At 43.0% G+C, this 23,904-nt stretch overlaps 1 protein-coding gene and 1 pseudogene across 1 annotated transcript in view; both read left to right on the top strand.

Annotated features, from left to right (window-relative positions):
* LOC139414171 (low-density lipoprotein receptor-related protein 1B-like) overlaps window positions 1-11,204 on the top strand; it is a 195,784-nt gene extending 184,580 nt beyond the window's left edge. Inside the window, exons 86-90 of the mRNA XM_071162057.1 lie at window positions 2,211-2,287; window positions 3,020-3,110; window positions 8,067-8,217; window positions 8,442-8,534; window positions 10,777-11,204. Of these exons, the coding sequence (XP_071018158.1) occupies window positions 2,211-2,287; window positions 3,020-3,110; window positions 8,067-8,217; window positions 8,442-8,534; window positions 10,777-10,917 (553 nt within the window). The 3' untranslated portion in view covers window positions 10,918-11,204. The remainder of the gene's footprint in view (window positions 1-2,210; window positions 2,288-3,019; window positions 3,111-8,066; window positions 8,218-8,441; window positions 8,535-10,776) is intronic.
* A 6,557-nt stretch (window positions 11,205-17,761) lies between these two features.
* The window catches only part of LOC139412563 (von Willebrand factor D and EGF domain-containing protein-like), a 58,002-nt pseudogene continuing 51,859 nt past the window's right edge, over window positions 17,762-23,904 (top strand).

Raw genomic sequence — 23,904 nt, 5'->3', positions numbered from 1 at the left:
AGATGAGGCCTGTAATTTCATCATAGGTACACTTCAACTATGACAGACAAAATGAGAAAAAAAATCCAGAAAATCACATTGTAGGATTTTTTATGAATTTATTTGCAAATTATGGTGTAAAATAAGTATTTGGTCACAAACAAACAAGCAAGATACCTGGCTCTCACAGACCTGTAACTTCTTCTTTAAGAGGCTCCTCTGTCCTCCACTGTATTAATGGCACCTGTTTGAACTTGTTATCAGTATAAAAGACACCTGTCCACAACCTCAAACAGTCACACTCCAAACTCCACTATGGCCAAGACCAAAGAGCTGTCAAAGGACACCAAAAACAAAATTGTAGACCTGCACCAGGCTGGGAAGACTGAATCTGCAATAGGTAAGCAGCTTGGTTTGAATAAATCAACTGTGGGAGCAATTATTAGGAAATGGAAGACATACAAGACCACTGATAATCTCCCTCGATCTGGGGCTCCACGCAAGATCTCACCCCGTGGGGTCAAAATGATCACAAGAACAGTGAGCAGTGAAAATCCCAGAACCACACGCGGGGACCTAGTGAATGACCTGCAGAGAGCTGGGACCAAAGTAACAAAGCCTACCATCAGTAACACACTACGCCGCCAGGGACTCAAATCCTGCAGTGCCAGACGTGCCCCCCTGCTTAAGCCAGTACATGTCCAGGCCCATCTGAAGTTTGCTAGAGAGCATTTGGATGATCCAGAAGAAGATTGGGAGAATGTCATATGGTCAGATGAAACCAAAATATAACTTTTTGGTAAAAACTCAACTCGTCGTGTTTGGAGGACAAAGAATGCTGAGTTGCGTCCAAAGAACACCATACCTACTGTGAAGCATGGGGGTGGAAACATCATGCTTTGGGGCTGTTTTTCTGCAAAGGGACCAGGACGACTGATCCGTGTAAAGGAAAGAATGAATGGGGCCATGTATAGTGAGATTTTGAGTGAAAACCTCCTTCCATCAGCAAGGGCATTGAAGATGAAACATGGCTGGGTCTTTCAGCATGACAATGATCCCAAACACACCGCCCGGGCTTCGTAAGAAGCATTTCAAGGTCCTGGAGTGGCCTAGCCAGTCTCCAGATCTCGACCCCAATAGAAAATCTTTGGAGGGAGTTGAAAGTCCGTGTTGCCCAGCAACAGCCCCAAAACATCCCTGCTCTAGAGGAGATCTGCATGGAGGAATGGGCCAAAATACCAGCAACAGTGTGTGAAAATCTTGTAAAGACTTACAGAAAACGTTTGACCTCTGTCATTGCCAACAAAGGGTATATAACAAAGTATTGAGATAAACTTTTGTTATTGACCAAATACTTATTTTCCACCATAATTTGCAAATAATTCATAATTCATTAAAAATCCTACAATGTAATTTTCTGGATTTTTTTCCCTCATTTTGACTGTCATAGTTGAAGTGTACCTATGATGAACATTACAGGCCTCTCTCATTTTTTAAGTGGGAAAACTTGCACAATTGGTGGCTGACTAAATACTTTTTTGTATATATTTGTAATAATGACAATTACAACAATACTGAATGAACAATGAACACTTATTTTAACTTAATATAATACATAAATTAAATCAATTTAGTCTCAAATAAATAATGAAACATGTTCAATTTGGTTTAAATAATGCAAAAACACAGTGTTGGAGAAGAAAGTAAAAGTGCAATATGTGCCATGTAAAAAAGCTAACGTTTAAGTTCCTTGCTCAGAACATGAGAACATATGAAAGATGGTGGTTCCTTTTAACATGAGTCTTCAATATTTCCAGTTAAGAAGTTTTAGGTTGTAGTTATAGGAATTATGATGCGTCGACTATTTCTCTCTATACCATTTGTATTTCATATACCTTTGACTATTGGATGTTCTTATAGACACTTTAGTATTGCCAGCCTAATCTCGGGAGTTGATAGGCTTGAACATAATCAGCGTCAAAAAAGGCAGATTACCGATTTGTTATGAAAACTTGAAATCGGTCAACCTCTAATCCCCCTTTCCCCAAACATCTGGAAACCATGTGTGTTGGTGTATTTGATAGCATTCCACCGATTCTGCTCCAGTCATTACCAGGAGCCCGTCCTCCATAATTGATAAGGCTATAGTGTGTGTGTACACTATAGCCTTCTTTTAAAGCTACTTGGTTTGACCAACAGACAGCTATTCATACTCATTGTGACTTTTCTAGGTGTCCAGCTGATTGGTCAGGTACACAGTGTGAGAGACCTGCCCCAAAGAACAGTCTGTCTGGCAACATCAGCGGGGGTGAGTAGTTATTGGAAAGAGTGGTAAAGGGACTCTCTCTCTTTATCTCTCTCTCTTGCTTGCTTGCTCGCTCTCTCTCAAACACACAGAAACATACAAATTGATGTAAAATCTTAATTTGATCACTATTTTGTTGCCTAGAATTTGCAAACTTGTGGTGTATTTGAGTTTCAAAAAGCTTCTAAAGTTTGTAATGTCCATTATGAAAATTCACTTTTGATTTGCCGTTGCGGAAAATGTATCAGCCCCTACAAAAATGTCCATTTAATTATAATCCAGATAATAATTCACATTTCCTGTTGCTGCAGGTTTATTTTTCTGCTGTAGCAAACTGGCTCAAATTAAGATCCTACATTTGTACACACACACATTCACACACACAAACATAGACACAAAATCCTACAAGAAAAAACAATCTATTTTCAGTTCTTAAAGTGCTGTTGTCTGGATTTGGAGACCTTTTTCAGTCTCTGAACCGCCCTACCCTCCCAGAGATTGATATTTGATCTTGGTCTGCAGTCTGACATTTCGCTGTCGACTTGCTCTCAAGGCTTAACTGCGCAGACCCCCATAGACTGACTTTAACATAGAAATGCAGTCCCCATATGAAGAACCTTGTTGGAACTTTGAAGAAAGTAATTTTTCCTTTTTGAATTGTATTGTTTCACTACAGAGAGGGGGGAAGTATGTTACGTATCGAACATGTTTAATAGTTTGCTCTGTGTGTTACAGGAAGCATGGCCATCGTTGTCCCGCTGGTTCTGCTGGTGATTCTCGTCACTACCATGGCCTTGGGGGTTTTCGTATGCAAGAGGAAGCAAAGGTATGTCTTTACTTCTAAGCAGACAGATTACAAAAGATAACCAGTCACTTCATACTACATACAGGGCCTTTGGAAACTATTCAGGCCTCTTGACTTTTTCCACGTTTTGCTAGGTTACAGCCTTAAATTGATTAAATCTGGGGTTTTTTTCAATCTACACACAATACCCCATAATGATGAAGTAAAAACAGGTTTTTAGGAATGTTTCCTAATTCATAAAAAAATGTAAAACTGAAATATCACAGTTACTTAAGTATTCAGACCCTTTACTCCGTACTTTGTTGGAGCACCTTTGGCAGCGATTACAGCCTTGAGTCTTCTTGAGTATGACGCTACAAGCTTGGAACACTTGTATTTTGGGAGTTTCTCCCATTCTTCTCTGCAGATCCTCTCAAACTCTGTCAGGTTGGAGGGGGAGTGTTACTGCACAGCTATTTTCAGGTCTCTCCAGAGTTGTTCAATCAGGTTCAAGTCTGGGCTGTGGCTGGGCTACTCAAGGATGTTCAGAGACTTGTTCCGAAGTCTCTCCTGTGTTGTCTTGGCTGTGTGCTTAAGGTCGTTGTCCTGTTGGAAGGGGAACCTTCACCCCAGTCTGAGGTCCTGAGCGTTCTGGAGCAGGTTTACATCAAGGAACTCTCTGTACTTTGCTCTGTTCATCTTTCCCTTGATCCTGACTAGTCTCCCAGTTCCTGCCGCTAAAAAACATCCCCACAGCATGATGCTGCCACCACCATGCTTCACCGTAGGGATGGTACCAGGTTTCCTCCAGGCATGACACTTGGCATTCAGGCTAAAGAGTTCAATCTTGGTTTCATCAGACCAGATAATCTTGTTTCTTGTGGTCTGAGAGGCTTTAGGTGCCTTTTTGCAAACTCCAAGCAGGCTGTCATGTTCTTTTTACTGAGGATTGGCCACTTTACTGAGGATTGGCCACTTCCGTTTGGCCACTCTACCCTAAAGGCCTGATTGGTGGAGTGCTGCAGAGATGGTTGTCCTTCTAGAAGGTTCTCCCATCTCCACAGATGAACCCCAGAGCTCTGTCAGAGTGACCATCGGGTTCTTGTTCACCTCCCTGACCAAGGTCCTTCTCCCCCGATTGCTCAGTTTGGTTGGGCGGCCAGCTCTAGGAAGAGTCTTGGTGGTTCCAAACTTCTTCCATTTAAGAATGATGGAGGCCACTGTGTTCTTGGAGACCTTCAATGCTGCAAAAAAAAAAATTGGTACCCTTCCCCAGATCTGTGCCTTGACACAATCCTGTCTCGGTGCTCTACGGACAATTCGTTCAACCTCGTGGCTTGGTTTTTGCTCTGACATGCATCGTCAACTGTGGGACCTTATAAAGATGGGTGTGTGCCTTCCCAAATCATGTCCAATCAAATGAATGTACAACAGGTGTACTCCAATCAAGTTGTAGAAACATCTCAAGAATGATCAATGGAAATCAAATCAAATCAAATTGTATTTGTCACGTGCGCCGAATACAACAGGTGTAAACCTTACAGTGAAATGCTTACTTACAGGCTCTAACCAATGGTGCGAAAAAAGGTATGTGTGTGTGTGTGTAGGTAAGTAAAGAAGTAAAACAGTGAAAAGACATTTGAAAAAAGAGTAGCAAGGCTATATACAAACACCTGTTTGTCAGGTTTATTGAGGTAGTATTTACATGTAGGTATCGTTAAAGTCACTGTGCATATATGATGAACAAAGAGTAGCAGAAGCATAAAAAGAGGGGTTGGCATGTGGTGGGACACAATGCAGATAGCCCTGTTAGCCAATGTGCGGGAGCACTGGTTGGTCGGGCCAATTTTGGTAGTATGTACATGAATGTATAGTTAAAGTGTATGCATATATGATAAACAGAAAGTAGCAGCAGCGTAAAAGAGGGGTTGGGGGGTGTCACACAATGCAAATAGTCCGGGTAACCCTTTGGTTACCTGTTCAGGAGTCTTATGGCTTGGGGGTAAAAACTGTTGAGAAGCCTTTTTGTCCTAGACTTGGCACTCCGGTACCGCTTGCCATGCGGTAGTAGAGAGAACAGTCTATGACTGGGGTGGCTGGGGTCTTTGACAATTTTTAGGGCCTTCCTCTGACACTGCCTGGTGTAGAGGTCCTGGATGGCAGGCAGCTTAGCCCCAGTGATATACTGGGCTGTACGCACTACCTTATGAAGTGCCTTGTGGTCGTAGGCCGAGCAATTGCCATACCAGGCAGTGATGCAACCGGTCAGGATGCTCTCGATGTTGCAGCTGTAGAACCTTTTGAGGATCTCAGGACCCATGCCAAATCTTTTTAGTTTCCTGAGGGGGAATAGGCTTTGTCGTGCCCTCTTCACGACTGTCTTGGTGTGTTTGGACCAATCTAGTTTGTTGTTGATGTGGACACCAAGGAATTTGAAGCTCTCAACCTGCCCCACTACAGCCCCGTAGATGAGAATGGGGACGTACTCCGTGCTCCTTTTCCTGTAGTCCACAATCATCTCCTTAGTCTTGGTTACGTTGAGGGATAGGTTGTTATTCTGGCACCACCCAGCCAGGTCTCTGACCTCCTCCCTATAGGCTGTCTCGTTGTTGTCGGTGATCAGGCCTACCACTGTTGTGTCATCAGCAAACTTAATGATGGTGTTGGAGTCGTACCTGGCCATGCAGTCGTGGGTGAACAGGGAGTACAGGAGGGGACTGAGCACGTACCCCTGGGGAGCTCCAGTGTTGAGGATCAGCGTGACAGATGTGTTGCTACCTACCCTCACCACCTGGGGGCGGCCCGTCAGTAAGTCCTGGATCCAGTTGCAGAGGGAGGTGTTTAGTCCCAGGTTCCTTAACTTGGTGATGAGCTTTGAGGGTACTATGGTGTTGAACGCTGAGCTGTAGTCAATGAACAGCATTCTCACATAGGTGTTCCTTTTGTCCAGGTGGGAAAGGGAAGTGTGGAGTGCAATAGAGATTGCATCATCTGTGGATCTGTTTGGGCAGTATGCAAATTGGAGTGGGTCTAGGGTTTCTGGGATAATGGTGTTGATGTGAGCCATTACCAGCCTTTCAAAGCACTTCATGGCTACGGACGTGAGTGCTACGGGTCTATAGTCATTTAGGCATGTTGCATTTGTGTTCTTGGGACTATGGTCACAGGGACTATGGTGGTCTGCTTGAAGCATGTTGGTATTACAGACTCAATCAGGGACATGTTGAAAATGTCAATGAAGACACCTGCCAGTTGGTCAACTCATGGCCGGAGCACACATCCTGGTAATCCGTCTGGCCCCGCAGCCTTGTGTATGTTGACCTGTTTAAAGGTCTTACTCACATTGGCTACGGAGAGCGTGATCACACAGTCGTCTGGAACAGCTGATGCTCTCATGCATGCCTCAGTGTTGCTTGCCTCGAAACGAGCATATAAGTGATTTAGCTCATCTGGTAGGCTTGTGTTACTGGGCAGGTCGTGGCTGTGCTTCCCTTTGTAGTCTGTAATAGTTTGCAAGCCCTGCCACATCCGACGAGAGTCGGAGCCGATGTTGTGTGATTCAATCTTAGTCCTGTATTGATGCTTTGCCTGTTTGATGGTTTGTCGCAGGGCATAGCGGGATTTCTTGTAAGCTTCCGGGTTAGAGTCCCGCACCTTGAAAGCGGCAGCTCTACCCTTTAGCTCAGTGCGAATGTTGCCTGTAATCCATGGCTTCTGGTTGGGGTATGTACGTACAGTCACTGTGGGGACGACGTCCTCAAAGCACTTATTGATAAAGCCAGTGACTGATGTGGTGTATTCCTCAATGTCATCGGAAGAATCCCGGAACATGTTCCAGTCTGTGATAGCAAAGCAGTCTTGTAGTTTAACATCTGCTTCATCTGATAATTTTTTTACAGACCGAGTCACTGGTGCTTCCCGCTTTAATTTTTGCTTGTAAGCAGGAATCAGGAGGATAGAGTTGTGGTCGGATTTACCAAAAGGAGGGCGAGGGAGAGCTTTGTATGCGTCTCTGTGTGTGGAGTACAGGTGATCTAGAATGTTTTTCCTCCGATTGCACATTTAGCACGTTGATAGGGATTTGGTAGAACTGATTTAAGTTTCCCTGCAAAAAAGTCTCTGGCCACTAGGAGCGCCGCCTCTGGGTGAGTGATTTCCTGTTTGCTTATTTCCTTATACAGCTGACTGAGTGCGGTCTTACTGCCAGCATCTGTCTGTGGTGGTAAATAAACAGCCACGAAAAGTATAGCTGAGAACTCTCTAGACAAGTAGTGTGGCCTGCAATTTATCACAATATACTCTACTTCAGGTGAGCAAAATCTAGAGACTTCCTTAGATTTCGTGCACCAACTGTTGATTACAAATATGCACAGACCACCCCCCCTCGTCTTACCGGATTGTGCTGTTCTATCCTGCCGGTGCAGCGTGTATCCCACTAGCTGAATATCCATGTCATCATTCAGCCATGATTCTGTGAAACATAGGATAATACAGTTTTTGATGCCCTGTTGGTAGGATATTTGTGATTGTACCTCGTCTAGTTTATTGTCCAATGACTGCACGTTGGAAGAGTAATATTGACGGTATCGGCAGCTTTCCTACTCGCCTTCTTCTGGTCCGGACGAGGCATCCGGCTCTTCATCCTCTGTGTCGCTTCCTTTTGTGTATAATTGGGATATCTGCCCTGTGGGGTGTTTGGAGAATATCTCATTGCAAAGTGTCAGAATACTTATGTAAATAATGTATTTCTGTTTTTTACCAACCTGTTTTGGCTTTGTCATTATGGAGTGTGTAGATTTATTAGTATGTTTTTATTTTTTTATTCCATTTTAGAATAAGGCTGTAACTTAACAAAATGTTGAAAAAGTCAAGGGGTATGAATACTTTCCGAAGGCACCGTACATGTTCTGTTGTGTGATTAATGGTCATGCGCATCGTAGTAAGCAGTCATGAAGGTTTATAATGCTCTCCTAACCTCATCAATGTTATGATTTACAGGGGGAAAATAGTCCAGCGGCAGCCCATGGTGAATGGTGGGCTAAACGTAGAGATCGGTAACCCCTCGTACAACATGTATGAGGTGGACCACGACAATCACTCTGATGCTGGGAATCACCTTCAGCCAAGCTTCACCCTGGACCCACACAAGGTCTGGAAACGCTTACTGTATCCTCCCTTTTCCCTGAGTTTCTAACAAGGGCTACGAAATACCCACACTAGCGTATTACATTGATTCAGTGGTATGCCAGTGTGGATATTGGCGTGAAGCCAATAGACAAAGATTTATTCTATTCTATTCTGGAAGATTAAACTGTAATGATTATGTGTTGTAGGGTTTGTGTGTGATGTTAATGTTGTCATTGTGTGTTGTAGGGTTGGTGTGTTGGTGTGAGGTCTAGTCACCTGCACACTCTGTTAGTTCACCCTGAAGGAGTTCATCTCCCGAAGGAGATCCTTCCTGGACAGGTAAACTCCCTGTGAACTTCCTGTCCTCTCTGGGGCAGATGCTGTATAAAAGCCTACTGTATATTGATACAAAGCCATGGCCATTGGTGTCATAGTGGGGTTTATGAGACAATGCAGGATCTCATGTTGTATTCATGAAAGCCACGGTAAAGGCTTCCTCCGGAATGTGTGTAAGCAATAAGGCCCAGTGGGCTGTGATACTGTATGTAGACCATATACCACAAACCCCCGCGGTGCCTCGTTGCTATCATAAACTGATTACCAACGTAATTAGAGCAGTACAAATAAATGTTGTGTCATACCCGTGGTATATGGTCTGATACACTGCTGTCAGCCAATCAACATTCAGGGCTCGACTCACCCAGTTTATAATTGAAAGGAACCATCTGCTGGTGTTCCACATGGCTAGAGCTTGTCTACAGTCACCTGGTGGGATGTCGGTGACCGTGTCCTTGTCTTGCTTGTTAAGCAACAATAGGCTCTGGGCGTGCTGTAAAATGGTTTATCACATTAACACTGTCAATTGTTGTATACAGTGAGGGACAAAAGTATTTGATCACCTGCTGATTTTGTAAGTTTGCCCACTGACAAAGAAATGCTCTGTCTATCATTTTAATGGTAGGTTTATTTGAACAGTGAGAGACAGAATAACAACAAAAAAATCCAGAAAAATGCATGTCAAAAATGTTATAAATTGATTTACATTTTAATGAGGGAAATAAGTATTTGACCCCTCTGCAAAACATGACTTAGTCACCAGGTTTGCACACATCTCAGGAGGGATTTTTGTCCCACTCCTCTTTGCAGATCTTCTCCAAGTCATTAAGGTTTCGAGGCTGACGTTTGGCAACTCAAACCTTCAGCTCCCTCCACAGATTTTCTATGGGATTAAGGTCTGGAGACTGGCTAGGCCATTCCAGGACCTTAATGTGCTTCTTCTTGAGCCACTCCTTTGTTGTCTTGGCCGTGTGTTTTTGGGTCATTGTCATGCTGGAATACCCATCCACAACCCATTTTCAATGCCCTGGCTGAGGGAAGGAGGTTCTCACCCAAGATTTGATGGTACATGGCCCCGTCCACCATCCCTTTGATGCTGTGACGTTGTCCTGTCCCCTTAGCAGAAAAACATCCCCAAAGCATAATGTTTCCACCTCCATGTTTGACGATGGGGATGGTGTTCTTGGGGTCATAGGCAGCATTCCTCCTCCTCCAAACACGGTGAGTTGAGTTGATACCAAAGAGATCCATTTTGGTCTCATCTGACCACAACACTTTCACCCAGTTGTCCTCTGAATCATTCAGATGTTCATTGGCAAACTTCAGATGGGCATGTATATGTGCTTTCTTGAGCAGGGGGGCCTTGCGGGCGCTGCAGGATTTCAGTCCTTCACGGCATAGTGTGTTACCAATTGTTTTCTTGGTGACTATGGTCCCAGCTGCATTGAGATCATTGACAAGATCCTCCCGTGTAGTTCTGGGCTGATTCCTCACTGTTCTCATGATCATTGCAACTCCACGAGGTGAGATCTTGCATGGAGCCACAGGCCGAGGGAGATTGACAGTTATTTTGTGTTTCTTCCATTTGCGAATAATCGCACCAACTGTTGTCACCTTCTCACCAAGCTGTTTGGCGATGGTCTTGTAGCCCATTCCAGCCTTGTGTAGGTCTACAATCTTGTCCCTGACATCCTTGGAGAGCTCTTTGGTCTTGGCCATCGTGGAGAGTTTGGAATCTGATTGATTGCTTCTGTGGACAGGTGTCTTTTATACAGGTAACAAACTGAGATTAGGAGCACTCCCTTTAGGAGTGTGCTCCTAATCTCAGCTCGTTACATGTATAAAAGACACCTGGGAGCCAGAAATCTTTCCGATTGAGGGGGGGACAAATACTTATTTCCCTCATTAAAATGCAAATCAATTTATAACATTTTTGACACGCGTTTTTCAGGATTTTTTTTGTTATTTTGTCTCTCACTGTTCAAATAAACCTACCATTAAAATTATAGACTGATCATTTCTTTGTCAGTGGGCAAACGTACAAAATCAGCAGGGGATCAAATACTTTTTCCCCCTCACTGTATATCCAAATATGCTGGGCATCTGAAAGATGCAAAATACTTTAATAACTAATTAATCTAGTTAATGTAAATCATGTAGACCAATGAAATGGTTATTAGCTCCTCATGGCCATGTTTAGTGTAAAAGTAATGCTCTCCTTTGGTTATTGTGTTTTTTTTTCCAGGCCATAAACTCCAACCCAGTATACCCTGAGTTATACCTTGATCAGGGACAGAACTGTCGGAAGCCCGTCATCAATATCGAAGCGAGAAGCGAGCTACTCCCAAAGAAACTGGAGGCAACTATACGAGAGACAGTTGCATAGCCTTTTACTGTACGCTATTGGTATAATATTTTATATGAGCTGTATAAATGTACAAAATTAAAAGAAGGATTTTTATATGTCCACATCACACTAGAATTTTCTGTTTTCATGTTATGTCTGAGGCATCATCAGGCAGGCAACACTGCGATGTGTATCTTTTGCATTGCACTGAAAAAGCCAGCACCTGAAAATGACCTTCCCTTCAATGCTTTCCTTCAACTGAAGTAGTCCCTGATGTGATGCTTTGAGCTCGCAATGTTACCAGCTGATCGCTTTAATCAATGTGTTTCAAGGATAGGGCAAAAACAAAAAAAAAGTGTACTATGGTGTCACAGCCTACATTCATGTATACAGTATTTACCTTCTCAAATGACGATAAAAAGATGTGACACAGAAGTTTTATAATTTTATATATGATTTATATATGTCCAGTTTGGCTTGTATTTTATGACAAGATATTACGTGTCGTACTTTTATACAAAACTGTACAGTACATCGATATGTAATAAATGGGGGGGGGGGGTTCTTGACCTTTCAAATACACTACTGCTCATATATATCTATATATATATTGTGTTGCTGTTTTTTTATATAAAAATGTATTGTTGTATACCTCTGGTTCCCCATTTTGATTGCAACAGGACCTTTTGCTCAGACTTAAAAACATTGCAACTGAGTGAACATGTCTGGGACCAGTTTCCCGAAAGCATCTTCAGGCTAAATTCATCGTTAGAATGATAGCATCCGGGCCCAGGACTGTTCCTTTACCTGCTGATTGTCTTTAGGGGTGGTAATTGTTGGGTAAGTAGGGGGCACTATGTGTCCCCTAAGTTGTTTTGCATCACTGCATTCTTGCAAATGTCCAATCTTTCAAAGTTAAACCACAGCACCAAAACCAGGAAACTGTTGACCATTATCACATGTTGTTTCCATGACCAGATATTTTCAAAAGCAATGGAGAAAAGTAAATTACTTCAGCAATATGAGCACTCATGAGATTGTGTGGGGCACTACTATTTTCAATGTACTGTATCCTTGGCGATCAGAGTGATTTTCTCAGCTCTGCATGCACATTGGTTGGGTTTTCCTTCGGGGAATGAGTCTCACAGCTCCTCTGTAATTCTACTAGGCACAGTTTATATTCCACTAGCTGCTCCTTATCTGAAAGCACACCTGCCCGCACACACTGCAGAGGGCTGGTTGTGTTGTCAGCCTCACTGTGATTTTCCCCACCCTCTCTAACCAAGGGCCACGCAGAGTATCCAGATTGTGTCAGAGACAGTTTTGAGAATCTGTCAAGGAATTTACCGTTTGAAAAGGTGAGAGAAACTCATGGCTAGTAGACACCTTATTTTATCATGTACATTGAAAGTAGCCTGGGTTGTGATATTTACTTTGTACTTATTTGATGGGAACCCTGTATTGCTCTATGGAATGCTACTCTTGAATGCTGTCTTTTCATTGGTTGGCGACTCTCATGGGAGTCAACACTACTTGAAAACTTTCAATCATAGATAGAAAGGAAAGTACGAGCCTATCTAACTAACAAGAAATCCATCAACATGGATTCATCTCTCAATCCACCCATGCCACATTGTAAATCACTCAAAACAACTACACTTGCACAATTGACATCCAATATGTTGCAAAATGCTGTTATTGACATTCCATTCTTCAGTCCCTTGTTTTCTCACAGTAAAAAGCTATGTGACATCTGGTATTGTTCAAGGTCTAACGTTAACCCTGGGAGCTCCTTTGTCGCTCTCAGGGAGCGAGAGGACATCAATTGGCTTGTAGATAATGCCTTCTCCCCAGTAAAGTTAGTAGCCTACTCATGGTAGGTAAAGCTATTTTAGGTAGCACAGTCGAGAGGAACAACGTTTTCAAGGCACTGAGGAGAGGGAACTTAAGTATGATCATACAGGACTCATTGACCAGGTCTATCCCCAATTAGAGGTATTGTTAGAAGACAAAATGATTTCCATGATATAGTAAATTATAGTTCAAGGTTTCTTATAAAGTATCTCTTTTTAATGAATAATGCAAAACCTTTACCTACCTACTTTTAGTCAGTCTGAAATGAATAAGCCATTATCACAAACATGGACCCAAACGTTTGAATTAAGAGGCTAGAAACGCCTGGGTTTTGTCATGGGCCCTATATTTAGATATTTATATTTTTTCTAAACCACCCACAAAATACCTTATACTTACTGCTATTCTCCTCAGCCAAGCAGGAAGCCTACAATCACTATTTTACCGTTAAGTGGTAATACTTCCTTTGAGAATACGTCTCCCCAGTCTACAACTCCATTTTGATCACAAATGTGGAATTAAAAAAGACCGAGCCAGAGCCCCCTCTGGAATATATTCTCGGGAATCCAGAACCTGGTCAGTAGCAGTCTTTCAAAGATTATCTGGAATATAACCTTAGGGATACAAGAAACATTTCTCTCCGATATCCGCCTCCGTCGAACTTCCTATTCACCTCAGATCATATGGGGGTGGCTGTGCTGCTCTGCTTTCCGATCCTGTTTCAGAAGACCGTCTCCAGGATATGTACTCCAGTGTATTATGGAAACATCAGACCGTGCTGTGTTAATTGGCTGCTGGTGTGCAGACTGTAACTTCTTAACCCTGAAGTCAAATCTTGTGTAATTTGGTCAACTGCGCAGAATCTGTCCACGGGAGAATATGCAGACGGTGAATAAAATAGTTACAGTACGTCATGTTCTTTGTAACAATGTTTTAGTTCCCTGCTATAATGTAACAATTGGAGTGTAAATTGACACGGCTTGTAAATACTGTATAGGTTACAGTTAGTGAAGATACACCATTAGAGAGTGCCAAGTCATAGAAAGCCCAAAAGTGCTACAACTTCCCCAGTCTCCCCTACTTAGGCTATGTAACAGGAAAGGTAACTGTCTAAACAAACCCTCAAGAACAGACCTCACAAGTGAACTAATGAGGAGGACATGTTCATTTCTTTGAACACGGCAGGAGCCAACACTTGGACGTAGAGGAAGTAGGCAAAGGGTGGGCACTGTATAAAACCTGTCACAACCTTCTTGTTCGTTTGCTCATTCTAGCGAGAAGTAGCTTTGGCATAAGGTAGGAAGACCCACGCAGTAGGCTACGGGAGGAAATCGGACACCTTCTTTGCTATGAACATTTTATGACGTTTCTTCTCATGGAAATCAAAAGCAGTATCTTCGTCGATGTGTGGATTTACAGCAGACAAGGGTCTAATTTCACTTTAGCGAGACATCAGTAAAATCAGCCGTTCGTCGTAAGCATTATCGGACCAAGGTGCAGCGTGATATGGTTTCCACATGTTTATTAACGGAAACGCACAAAAACAATAAAGACCGCCCGAAACATGAAGACAATAAACAAGATCCCACAAAACACAGTGAGGAAATGGCTGCCTAAATATGATCCCCAATCAAAGACAACGATAAACAGCTGCCTCTGATTGGGAAGCACACCAGGCCAACATAGAAACAAAGAGATTACCCAACCTAGTCACACCCAGACCTAACCAAAATAGAGAATAAAAAGGCTCTCTGTGGTCAGGGTGTGACATAGGCACTATAGCAGGATTCCCCAATAGTAGTGATATTATTTGGCCTCAGAAGTTTTATAAGCAAAATATACACTGTATATATTAATTGTTTTGTACAGTGCCCACCTTGTTCCTATATTATTGTTTTTTTTACAGTACCAGTCAGAAGTTTGGACACCTACTCATTCAAGGGTTTTTCATAATTTTGACTATTCTACATGGTAGAATAATAGTGAATGCATAACTATGAAATAACACATATGGAATCATGTACTAACCAAAAAAGTGTTAAACAAATCTAAATAGATTTTATATTTAAGATTCTTCAAAGTGGCCACCCTTCGCCTTGACATCTTTGCACACTCTTGGCATTCTCTCAACCAGCTTCGCCTGAAATGCTTTTCCAACGGTCGTGAAGGAGTTCCCACATGCTGAGCACTTGTTGGCTGCTTTTCCTTCACTCTGCAGTCCAACTAATTCCAAACCATCTCCATTGGGTTTAGGTCGGGTGATTGCGGAGGCCAGGTCATCTGATGCAGAACTCCATCACTCTCCTTGGTCAAATAGCCCTTACACAGCCTGGAGGTGTGTTATGGGTCGTTGTCCTGTTGAAAAACAAATGATGGGATGGCATATCGCTGCAGAATGCTGTGGGAGCCATGCTGGTTAAGTGTGCCTTGGATTCTAAATAAACAACAGACCGTGTCACCAGCAAAGCAACCCCACACCATCACACCTCCTCCTCCATGCTTCATGGTGGGAGCCACACATACAAAGATATTCCGTTCACCTACTCTGCGTCTCACAAAGACGTTTGGAACCAAAAATCTCAAATTTGAACTCATCAGACCAAAGGACAGATTTCCACCGGTCTAATGTCCATTGCTTGTGTTTCTTGGCCCAAGCAAGTCTCTTCTTATTATTGGTGTCCTTTAGTAGTGGTTTCTTTGCAGCAATTCAACCATGAATGCCTGATTCACGCAGTCTCCTCTGAATAGTTGATGTTGAGATGTGTCTGTTACTTGAACTCTGTGAAGCATTTATTTGGGCTGCAATTTCTGAGGCGGGTTAATCTACTGAGCTTTTCCTCTGCAGCAGGCTGACTCAAGTCCACAACAGCAGCAGTATGTATTGCCAGATTTACCACGTCCACATACAGGAAAATCAGTAAAGATTAGCAGCAATCCCAGTAAAACCTGCTCTAGGACAGTAAACTTTCTATTAGGCTTCATCTTGTCTTTGACCCAATGACCTGCTCACATCAACGTCGCATACTGACTCAAGGCCTTGTGCCAAACGGTCTCATATTTCCTATATCGTGCACTACGTTTGACCAGAGCCCTATGTAACCTGGTCAAAAGTAGTGCCTATGTAGGGAATAGGGTGTCATTTGGGACGACTCATGGTAGATGGGCTGTTAGGTATATAGTCTGACTCATGGTAGAGCTGACAGTTCCAGGCCTGGGTGAGGCAGACGGGAGGGTGACTCCTGGGTCGCATTTCTTAACAAACAGACATTTTTCTCCCCAATTTCGTGGTGTCCAATTGGTAGTTACAGTTTGGTCCCATCGCTGCATCTCCTGTATGGACGAGAGAGAGAGAGAGAGAGAGAGAGAGAGAGAGAGAGAGAGAGAGAGAGAGAGAGCGAAGCTCGAGAGCCATGTGTCCTCCGCAACACAACCCCGCACTGCTTCTTGACACACTGCTCGCTTAACCCGGGAAGCCAGCCACACCATTATGTCGGAGGAAACAGCTGAAGACCAAAGTCAGCGGGCACAAGGAGTCGCTAGAGCACGATGGGAAATGGACATCCCGGGCCAGCCAAATCCTCCCCTAACCCGGACGATGCTGGGCCAATTGTGCGCCACCTCATGGGTCTCCCCGTCACGGCCGGATGCGACACAGCCTGGGATCGAACCGGGTCTGTAGTGATGCCTCTAGCACTGCAATACAATTTTCAACAAAAAACAAAATTCTGATTCAAGTAGTCCAACCATGTTTTCATCCTGTTTCCATCCAGGCCTGGGTCATCCAGAGGATGACAGGAGTGGAAGTTGGCACCTACCCTACAGCTTGACACCAACCTTTAAGACAGGGTTGGTGACAACTTCTGACTCAATGTAGTCTGTTTGTGGAATCGGGTTAGAGGCAGACGAAAGATGAAGGAGGCACCTGCCCTGCAGTATGTCTCCAACCCCTTTTCCCTGCATACTGTATTTGTTCTACGTTCATTGGACAGAGACCGTGTTGGACAGCTGAACCCATCCTGGCACCGGCATACGTGTGCTTCGTTGGCTGAGCTGTGACATGTTAGACCAGCCCAGGCCACTGTCTCCAACCATTAATCCAGGGCATCTGTCTGGGGGAGGCTGGGAGAATCCAGAGCCACTGCAGGGTCATAGCAGGGCCATGGCCATAGCAGAGCCACAGCTCTACTTCCAGACCAGGCTAGAATGAAAGCAAGCCAAGTCTAATAGATGGCATCTGGACAAAGCAATTGACTATCAATCGGGACAGAGCCACATTCTATGGCACAGCATTGACAGTGGGATGACCCTATCTCTCTCTATTCTGCTCACGTACATTTAGGGGATTACGGTGTTATTGGCTGGTCAGTCAGGGTGAGAATAAACAACATAGCTGCAGCATTTCTAAATCAGATGGGAAAAGATGTGGAGAATAGTTCCCAAGACTCATGTTAGTTCCCAGAACGAATGTCTAGGCTTTTAGCTCAGTGGGCTAAATCAGTTTTGAGATTACACCAACAACCTGGATTAAATCAACATTATCTAAATGATAATCAAGCTAATATCATAAATTGGTCAATTATATTTTTGTGTATTATATTATAACCGTAATAACATTTCTATTCACAAAAAAAATGTTGATTTCCCACAAAAATATTTGAGGCTTTGTCCCAGTTGAATTTGCCAAAGACTATTGTCACAGTATGGATTCTTCAAGAGGGTCCACCTACACCCCAAGGGTTAGTATGTGGACTTGAAGGCGTGATGTGCTGTCCTCCCTCCTCCTTTTAAGACTGAGCAACTTGTTGTGTCTTGATTAGAAAAGTTGGTTGAAAAGAAAAGAACGCTCTAAAACTTCCCACGGATTCAACCGTTAATACAATCTGAGGAACTACGGCTCTGAAACAACTAAATTATTAACTATTTTGTCACTCAAGAACATTTTGAAAACTTTCGAGGATTCTCAAATGGGATCTAACATCTGTGAAAATTTGTGGCATCTTTTCCTTCGGTGAAATTGTGAACCGCAACTATGGATTGCGCAGTTTGCAGCCTCTCACATGCGTCATTCCCGGGATATCTGCACATTGTGTTTCTCTATTTGATGCAGTTGAGAGCACTCGCCCAGTTAGGTAAGTCAAATAAATCATAATGTTTAAAAAAAAAAAAAAGTACAGTAAGACGTGAATGCCTCGACTATTGCCCTTGATAAGAAGGAAGATAACAAAATGTAGTTTAGCGTACAATTGTTGACTGATGAGAGCTTTGCAGTTTGATTATTTTTTATGGTCCAGGAAATAATATAAAGTGTATTTTCAGTGTTCTTTCACTCCTCCAGTTACTTTTTCATAACAAATCATAGATAAGACTTGAGAGGATCAGAACATTTTCTCAAACTTTTCCATTGTCAGACAGCTACATCAGATTTAAGAACGTGTGATATGGCGGTAAGGACCATATGGTAAGAACGTTTATTGGACACACCCGCAGACAATATAGCAGTGCTGAAAATCATTATAGCCTTACATGCAGTTACAGTCTGGGTTGCTTTTGGGGGAGGTGGAACGAATGTCTCCCTTGGTATCTAAACCAGCCTTCTGTTGTTCTACTTCTAAATGAAATACTTTTAAACAATCAGAGTGCAGTATGGTATAGCTCTGTGTCGGTCTGTAGCTATTGTTATGCTTTGACACCTTATGTAATAATGCACCGGACTCTCTATTATTCTAACTGTTCTAGAAATCCAACCAGCTGGAGAAATTGGCACTGTGTAGCTACGGTCTCTTTCTCAACACCTTACAATAGGGCTATATTATAAGTTGTGTATAATGCGTAATATTGTAGGCCTAAGTGTTTTAGACATGCAAGCTGCTGGAGAACTTGGCACTGTAGCCAGTTGCTAATTAGGACACAATTAGAGGTTGTGCTGCTGTGTCATTTGGTGTCTCGTTCTAAAGCCTTGCATACCTGTCGCTCACCACCAGCCAACAAGTAGATAAGTAGATATGCTTGAGGAGTTTTTTCGGGGGGGGGGGGGGGGGGCAGCTTTACAGGATTGTAACTAAGTTAGAAGTAATACAACATTAAAACAATGTCAATACAACATTATAAAGATAGCCTATGTGGGACATCGCACTGTTAGATTATGAATCAAGTAATGAATGGCATTTTAAACTTAGACCATTGTAGACTCGGAGTTGGACCTCTACTCCCCCACACTGTAAGCCCCAAGGCATTTTTTAACTCAAATACTTCTAGTAAATTGAACCCAAAGTAAATTAAAAGTCATTATCGCTTAAATTGTTTGTGGTACTGACTCAAAACTAAATGAGAAGTCACGTCAACTATATATTTTTAAGTTATGATAACAAATTTACTTTTTTTTCCTAGCATGTGCTATTGCAGGTAGATTTTTTGGAATTGTATTTAATATCTGTGTTTTTGCATGTACATTAAGTGATTGATTAATTCATTCTATGCCACACATGCTATTTAGTTAGATTTTTTGGCACCCATTACTGAAATGGTTGTTCCAGTTTAAATGGTTCCAGTTTAACTGTGTCCTATCACTGGCAGTCATTATGAATGCAGTTTGTGGGTGAATAAATATTCCAACTGTGTCACGGGTGTCGTCGTCAGATGAAGAGGAACCGGACCAAAGCACAGCGTGGTAAGTGTTCATGACTTTTTATTTAAACTGACCACTAAACAAAAGTAACAAAGTGAATAAACGAAACCGAAACAGTCCTGTCAGGTGCAAAACACTAAACAGAAAACAACTACCCACTAAAACCATGTGGGAAAAAGTAAGTATGGTTCCCAATCAGAGACAACGATAGACAGCTGTCCCTGATGGAGAACCATACCCGGCCAAAACAAAGAAATACAAAAACATAGAAAAAGAACATGGAATGCCCACCCAAATCACACCCTGACCAAACCAAAATAGAGACACAGTACGCAGAGCCGGCGCAGGATACTCTGGGCCAAAACGGCGCACCGGAGACCAAGCGCGCTGAGTTGGCACAATCCGCCCTGGCTGGATGCCCACTCTCGCATGACACTTGCGGGGGGCTGGCATACAGCGCTCCGGGCTATGAGCGTGCACTGGAGACACCGTGCTCTTTACCGCATAACATGGTGCCTGACCAGTACCACGCTGCTTCCGGTTAGCACGGGGAGTTGGCTCAGGTCTATCGCCTGACTCCGCAAATCTCCCCGTGTGCCCCCAAAACATTTTTGGGGCGGGGCTGCCTCTCGTACCTGCTGCGCTGCCTTGCCTCATATCGCCGCCTCTCAGCTTTAGCTGCCTCCAGTTCTTCTTTCGGGCGGCGATATTCCCCAGCCTGTCTCCAGGGTCCCTGTCCGTCCAGTATCTCCTCCCATGTCCAGGAGTCCTGAACCCTCTGCTCCTCCATACCACCCTGCTTGGTCCGCTTGTGGTGGGTAGTTCTGTCACAGGTGTCATCATCGGATGAAGAGGAATCGGACCAAAGCGCAGCTTGGTGAGTTTTTCTTGACTTTTTATTTAAACTGAACACAAAACAAAAATAACAAAGTGACTAAACGAAACCGAAACAGTCCTGTCAGGTGCAAAACACTAAACAGAAAACAACTACCCACAAAAACCATGTGGGAAAAAGCTACCTAAGTATGGTTCCCAATCAGAGACAACGATAGACAGCTGTCACTGATTGAGAACCATACCCGGCCAAAACAAAGAAATACAAAAACATAGAAAAATAACATAGAATGCCCACCCAATGGGACACCCTGACCAAACCAAAATAGAGACATAAAAAGCTCTAAGGTGACAAACTGTTGGAAATTCTGGTAGGAATTACACATCACTTTGCAAGCCAGCATAATGTGACTTGCAGGTATGGTTGCAAAATTGTGGTACTTTTCCGAGGTTTTCCAGACCTCTCGGTTGGGAGGTTCCTGGAAATCCTTCCAGGATTTGTAGAAAATCTGGGATTTTTTTGGAAAGTTACTGGAATTTTGCAACCCTACTTGCAGGCCTGATGTGGCCTATAAACCATGAGTTGCAGGCCACTGTATTAGTGTTAAAAATAAGGCCTTATGAGATATGTACTGAATAGTCATAAAGAGTTGAATTATAATGATAACATTCACCTAGGAACTCACTTGGACGCCACAGGACTGAAAATCAAGGAATTCAACAACCATATCTCTGTCACTAACAAATACAGTCATGGGTGGTAACTCTACAATGCACTCAAAAAGAAACGGCACACTGGGAAATTATATTAGAGGAGTGGCTTAGTGGGGTCATTACTCAAAATGTTCAAGCTGATACAACTCAAATCTATCCGTTTACAATGGCATGTATTCATGGATACCAAGGGAAGTCAGACTTCCCCAAATGTTTGACAAATAAAAATGATTTATATTTAGTCTCTGCGTTTTCAGAATTTTCCATCAATTCGCAAGTGGCTGAGTCTCACCAGAGAAATCATCCGAGTGAGGCCCTCTGTCTTAGTATGTGCAGCCCATGTATCTAATGCTTTGGGGAACAAAAGAGTATGACATGTTGCCACCGTAGCATTTGATTGATTGATCCCATTTGAGAATCCTCTCTTGATAAAAAAATATATAAAATAATTGTAGGTTGTCCTGGTGCAGCAAAATGCCCCCAAGGAAGGACAGTTTGGATTTGGCTTCACACCAATTTGGACTTGTGGTTTTGACTTAATACTCTGCACAGGCCAATGATTGTGACGCCGATTCTGATCTAACCATGAATTAATATATTGTGCCACTAGCCTGAGACAACTGAGGTTCAATATGTAGCCTAGTAGTCTCAGGTTAACTAGCTAGCTAACTTAGCCGGTTCATTGTTGCCCATGCGAGGTAGTCAGGCTAGCAAGCATTTTAGCTAGGTAACCTTTGAAAACTAAAACTAAAAGCATAAAGAGCCATAGACCGTTTTGCCAACATGAAAGAGAGTAGGATGGCATTAGCTTTCAACTAGTCTACAAGTAGGGTGTGGACTTGACCGGACAGATGTTGCTCTCCGGTTTGGTGAAGAAACAAATGTATGTTTAGTTAAACTTATTCCGCCACTGACTGACTGTTGTCTTTTTTTTTGTCACGTCTTTATTGTATATCACAGTGGCATATGAACGAATGGGTTATAGAGCAGACAAAGCAAATATCACATCATAGGTTGTGATATGGCTTTTCTTTACTGGCTTGGCTTCCCCAATGGTTTTACCCACACACCACTACTGTCAGTTGGAGTAATGACTACAAAATCCCTTTTGGTGACCGTACTCATATATATTAAAGGGATACTTCAGGATTTTGGCAATGAGGCCCTTTATCTACTTCCCCAGAGTTAGATGAACTGGTGAATCCCATTAGATGTAGTTTCGCAAGCCAAAGTTAACTAGAGTGAGCGCAATGACTGGAAATCTATGTGTATCTGCTAGAATGCTAGCAGATACCATAGACTCCCAGCAATTATGCTAATGCTAGTTAGCAATTGCGCTACCTCTAGTTAGCAACTTCCTTCAAACTGCCATAAAAATGGTATCCACGAGTTCATCTGACTCTAGGGAAGTAGATAAAGGGCCTAATTTCCAAAATCCCGAATTATTCCTTTAAGTGCAACGGGTTTCCTCAAAGGTTTTGAGTAATGACAGCACATTGGGGTTTACAGTGCAGGGGACTAGTAGTTATACCATTAGGGAGAGTAAGCACTAGTTCCTTGGTGTTTCTTCTCTCCTCTCCCACATCCAATCAGCGGGTCATTTGCTCCTTCAGCAGAGTTGTCACAACAAATAAATCAAAGAATGGGCCCTGACCCTTTAGTTCATCACAGCACGGTGTGTGTGTGTGTGTGTGTGTGTGTGTGTGTGTGTGTGTGTGTGTGTGTGTGTGTGTGTGTGTGTGTGTGTGTGTGTGTGTGTGTGTGTGTGTGTGTGTGTGTGTGTGTGCGTGCGTGCGTGCGTGCGTGCGTGCGTGCGTGCGTGCGTGCGTGCGTTTGTGCATGTGTGTGTGTAGTCAGAGAGTCTAAATTAAACCACTAAACAACTGCCCTGAGAATGGACTCTGATGACCATCTCCTCATGAGACAACAAAGCATTCTTTCACTAGCAGCACCATGGTTGGGGTCATATGTCAGATCATGATGCCACACTCCTGTTGGGGAGCCTGTTGTTGGGTGTCACCTACGCTGTGTCTCAAATGGCACCCTATTCCCTATATAATGCTCGTGTCTGTAGGGCTCTGGTCAAACTATTGCACTATGTAGGGAGAAGGGTAACATTTTGGACGAAGTCTTAGCTTATGTGTTATGCCTTTTCAACCTCTGCCATATTGTGAATTCAGAGCTACCTATGTAATAGAACTCAAAGGGTTTTCTTTAATGGAAGATTCTCTAATGTCAAACATGTAAAGTGTGGTGTACCGCAGAGCAGCTCTCTAGGCTCTCTACTCTTTTCTATTTTTACCAATGACTTGCCACTTGCATTAAGCAAAGCATGTCTGTCCACGTATGCTGATGATTCAACCATGTATGCATCAGCAACCACAGCTAATAAAGTCATGAAACCCTTAACAAAGAGTTGCAGTCTATTTTGGAATGGGTGGCCAGTAATAAACTGGTCCTGAACATCTCTAAAACTAAGAGCATTGTATTTGGTACAAATCATTTGGTACAAAAGTTCTAGACCTCAGCTGAATCTGGTAATGAATGGTGTGGCTGTTGAACAAGTTGAGGAGACTAAATTAGTTGCCGGTACCTTAGATTGTAAACTGTCATGGTCAAAACATATAGATTCAATGGTTGTAAAGATAGGGAGAGGTCTGTCCGTAATAAAGAGATGCTCTGCTTTTTTGATACAACACTCCAAAAAGCAAGTTCTGCAGGCTCTAGTTTTGTCTAATCTTGATTATTGTCCGGTCGTGTGGTCCAGTACTGCAAGGAAAGCCCTAGTTAAGCTGCAGCTGGCCCAGAACAGAGCAGCACGTTTTGCTCTTCATTGTAATCAGAGGGCTGGTATAAATACTATGCATGGCAGTTTGTCTTGGCTGAGAGTTGAGGAGTGACTGACTGCATCACTTCTTCTTTTTATAAGAAACATTCATGTGTTGGAAATCCCAAATTGTTTGCGTAGTTAACGTACACACAGCTCTGACACACACACT

The sequence above is a fragment of the Oncorhynchus clarkii genome, chromosome 7 (assembly GCF_045791955.1).
Source record: "Oncorhynchus clarkii lewisi isolate Uvic-CL-2024 chromosome 7, UVic_Ocla_1.0, whole genome shotgun sequence".
Lineage (NCBI taxonomy): Eukaryota > Metazoa > Chordata > Actinopteri > Salmoniformes > Salmonidae > Oncorhynchus > Oncorhynchus clarkii.
This window is presented reverse-complemented; position numbering and strand designations above follow the sequence as displayed.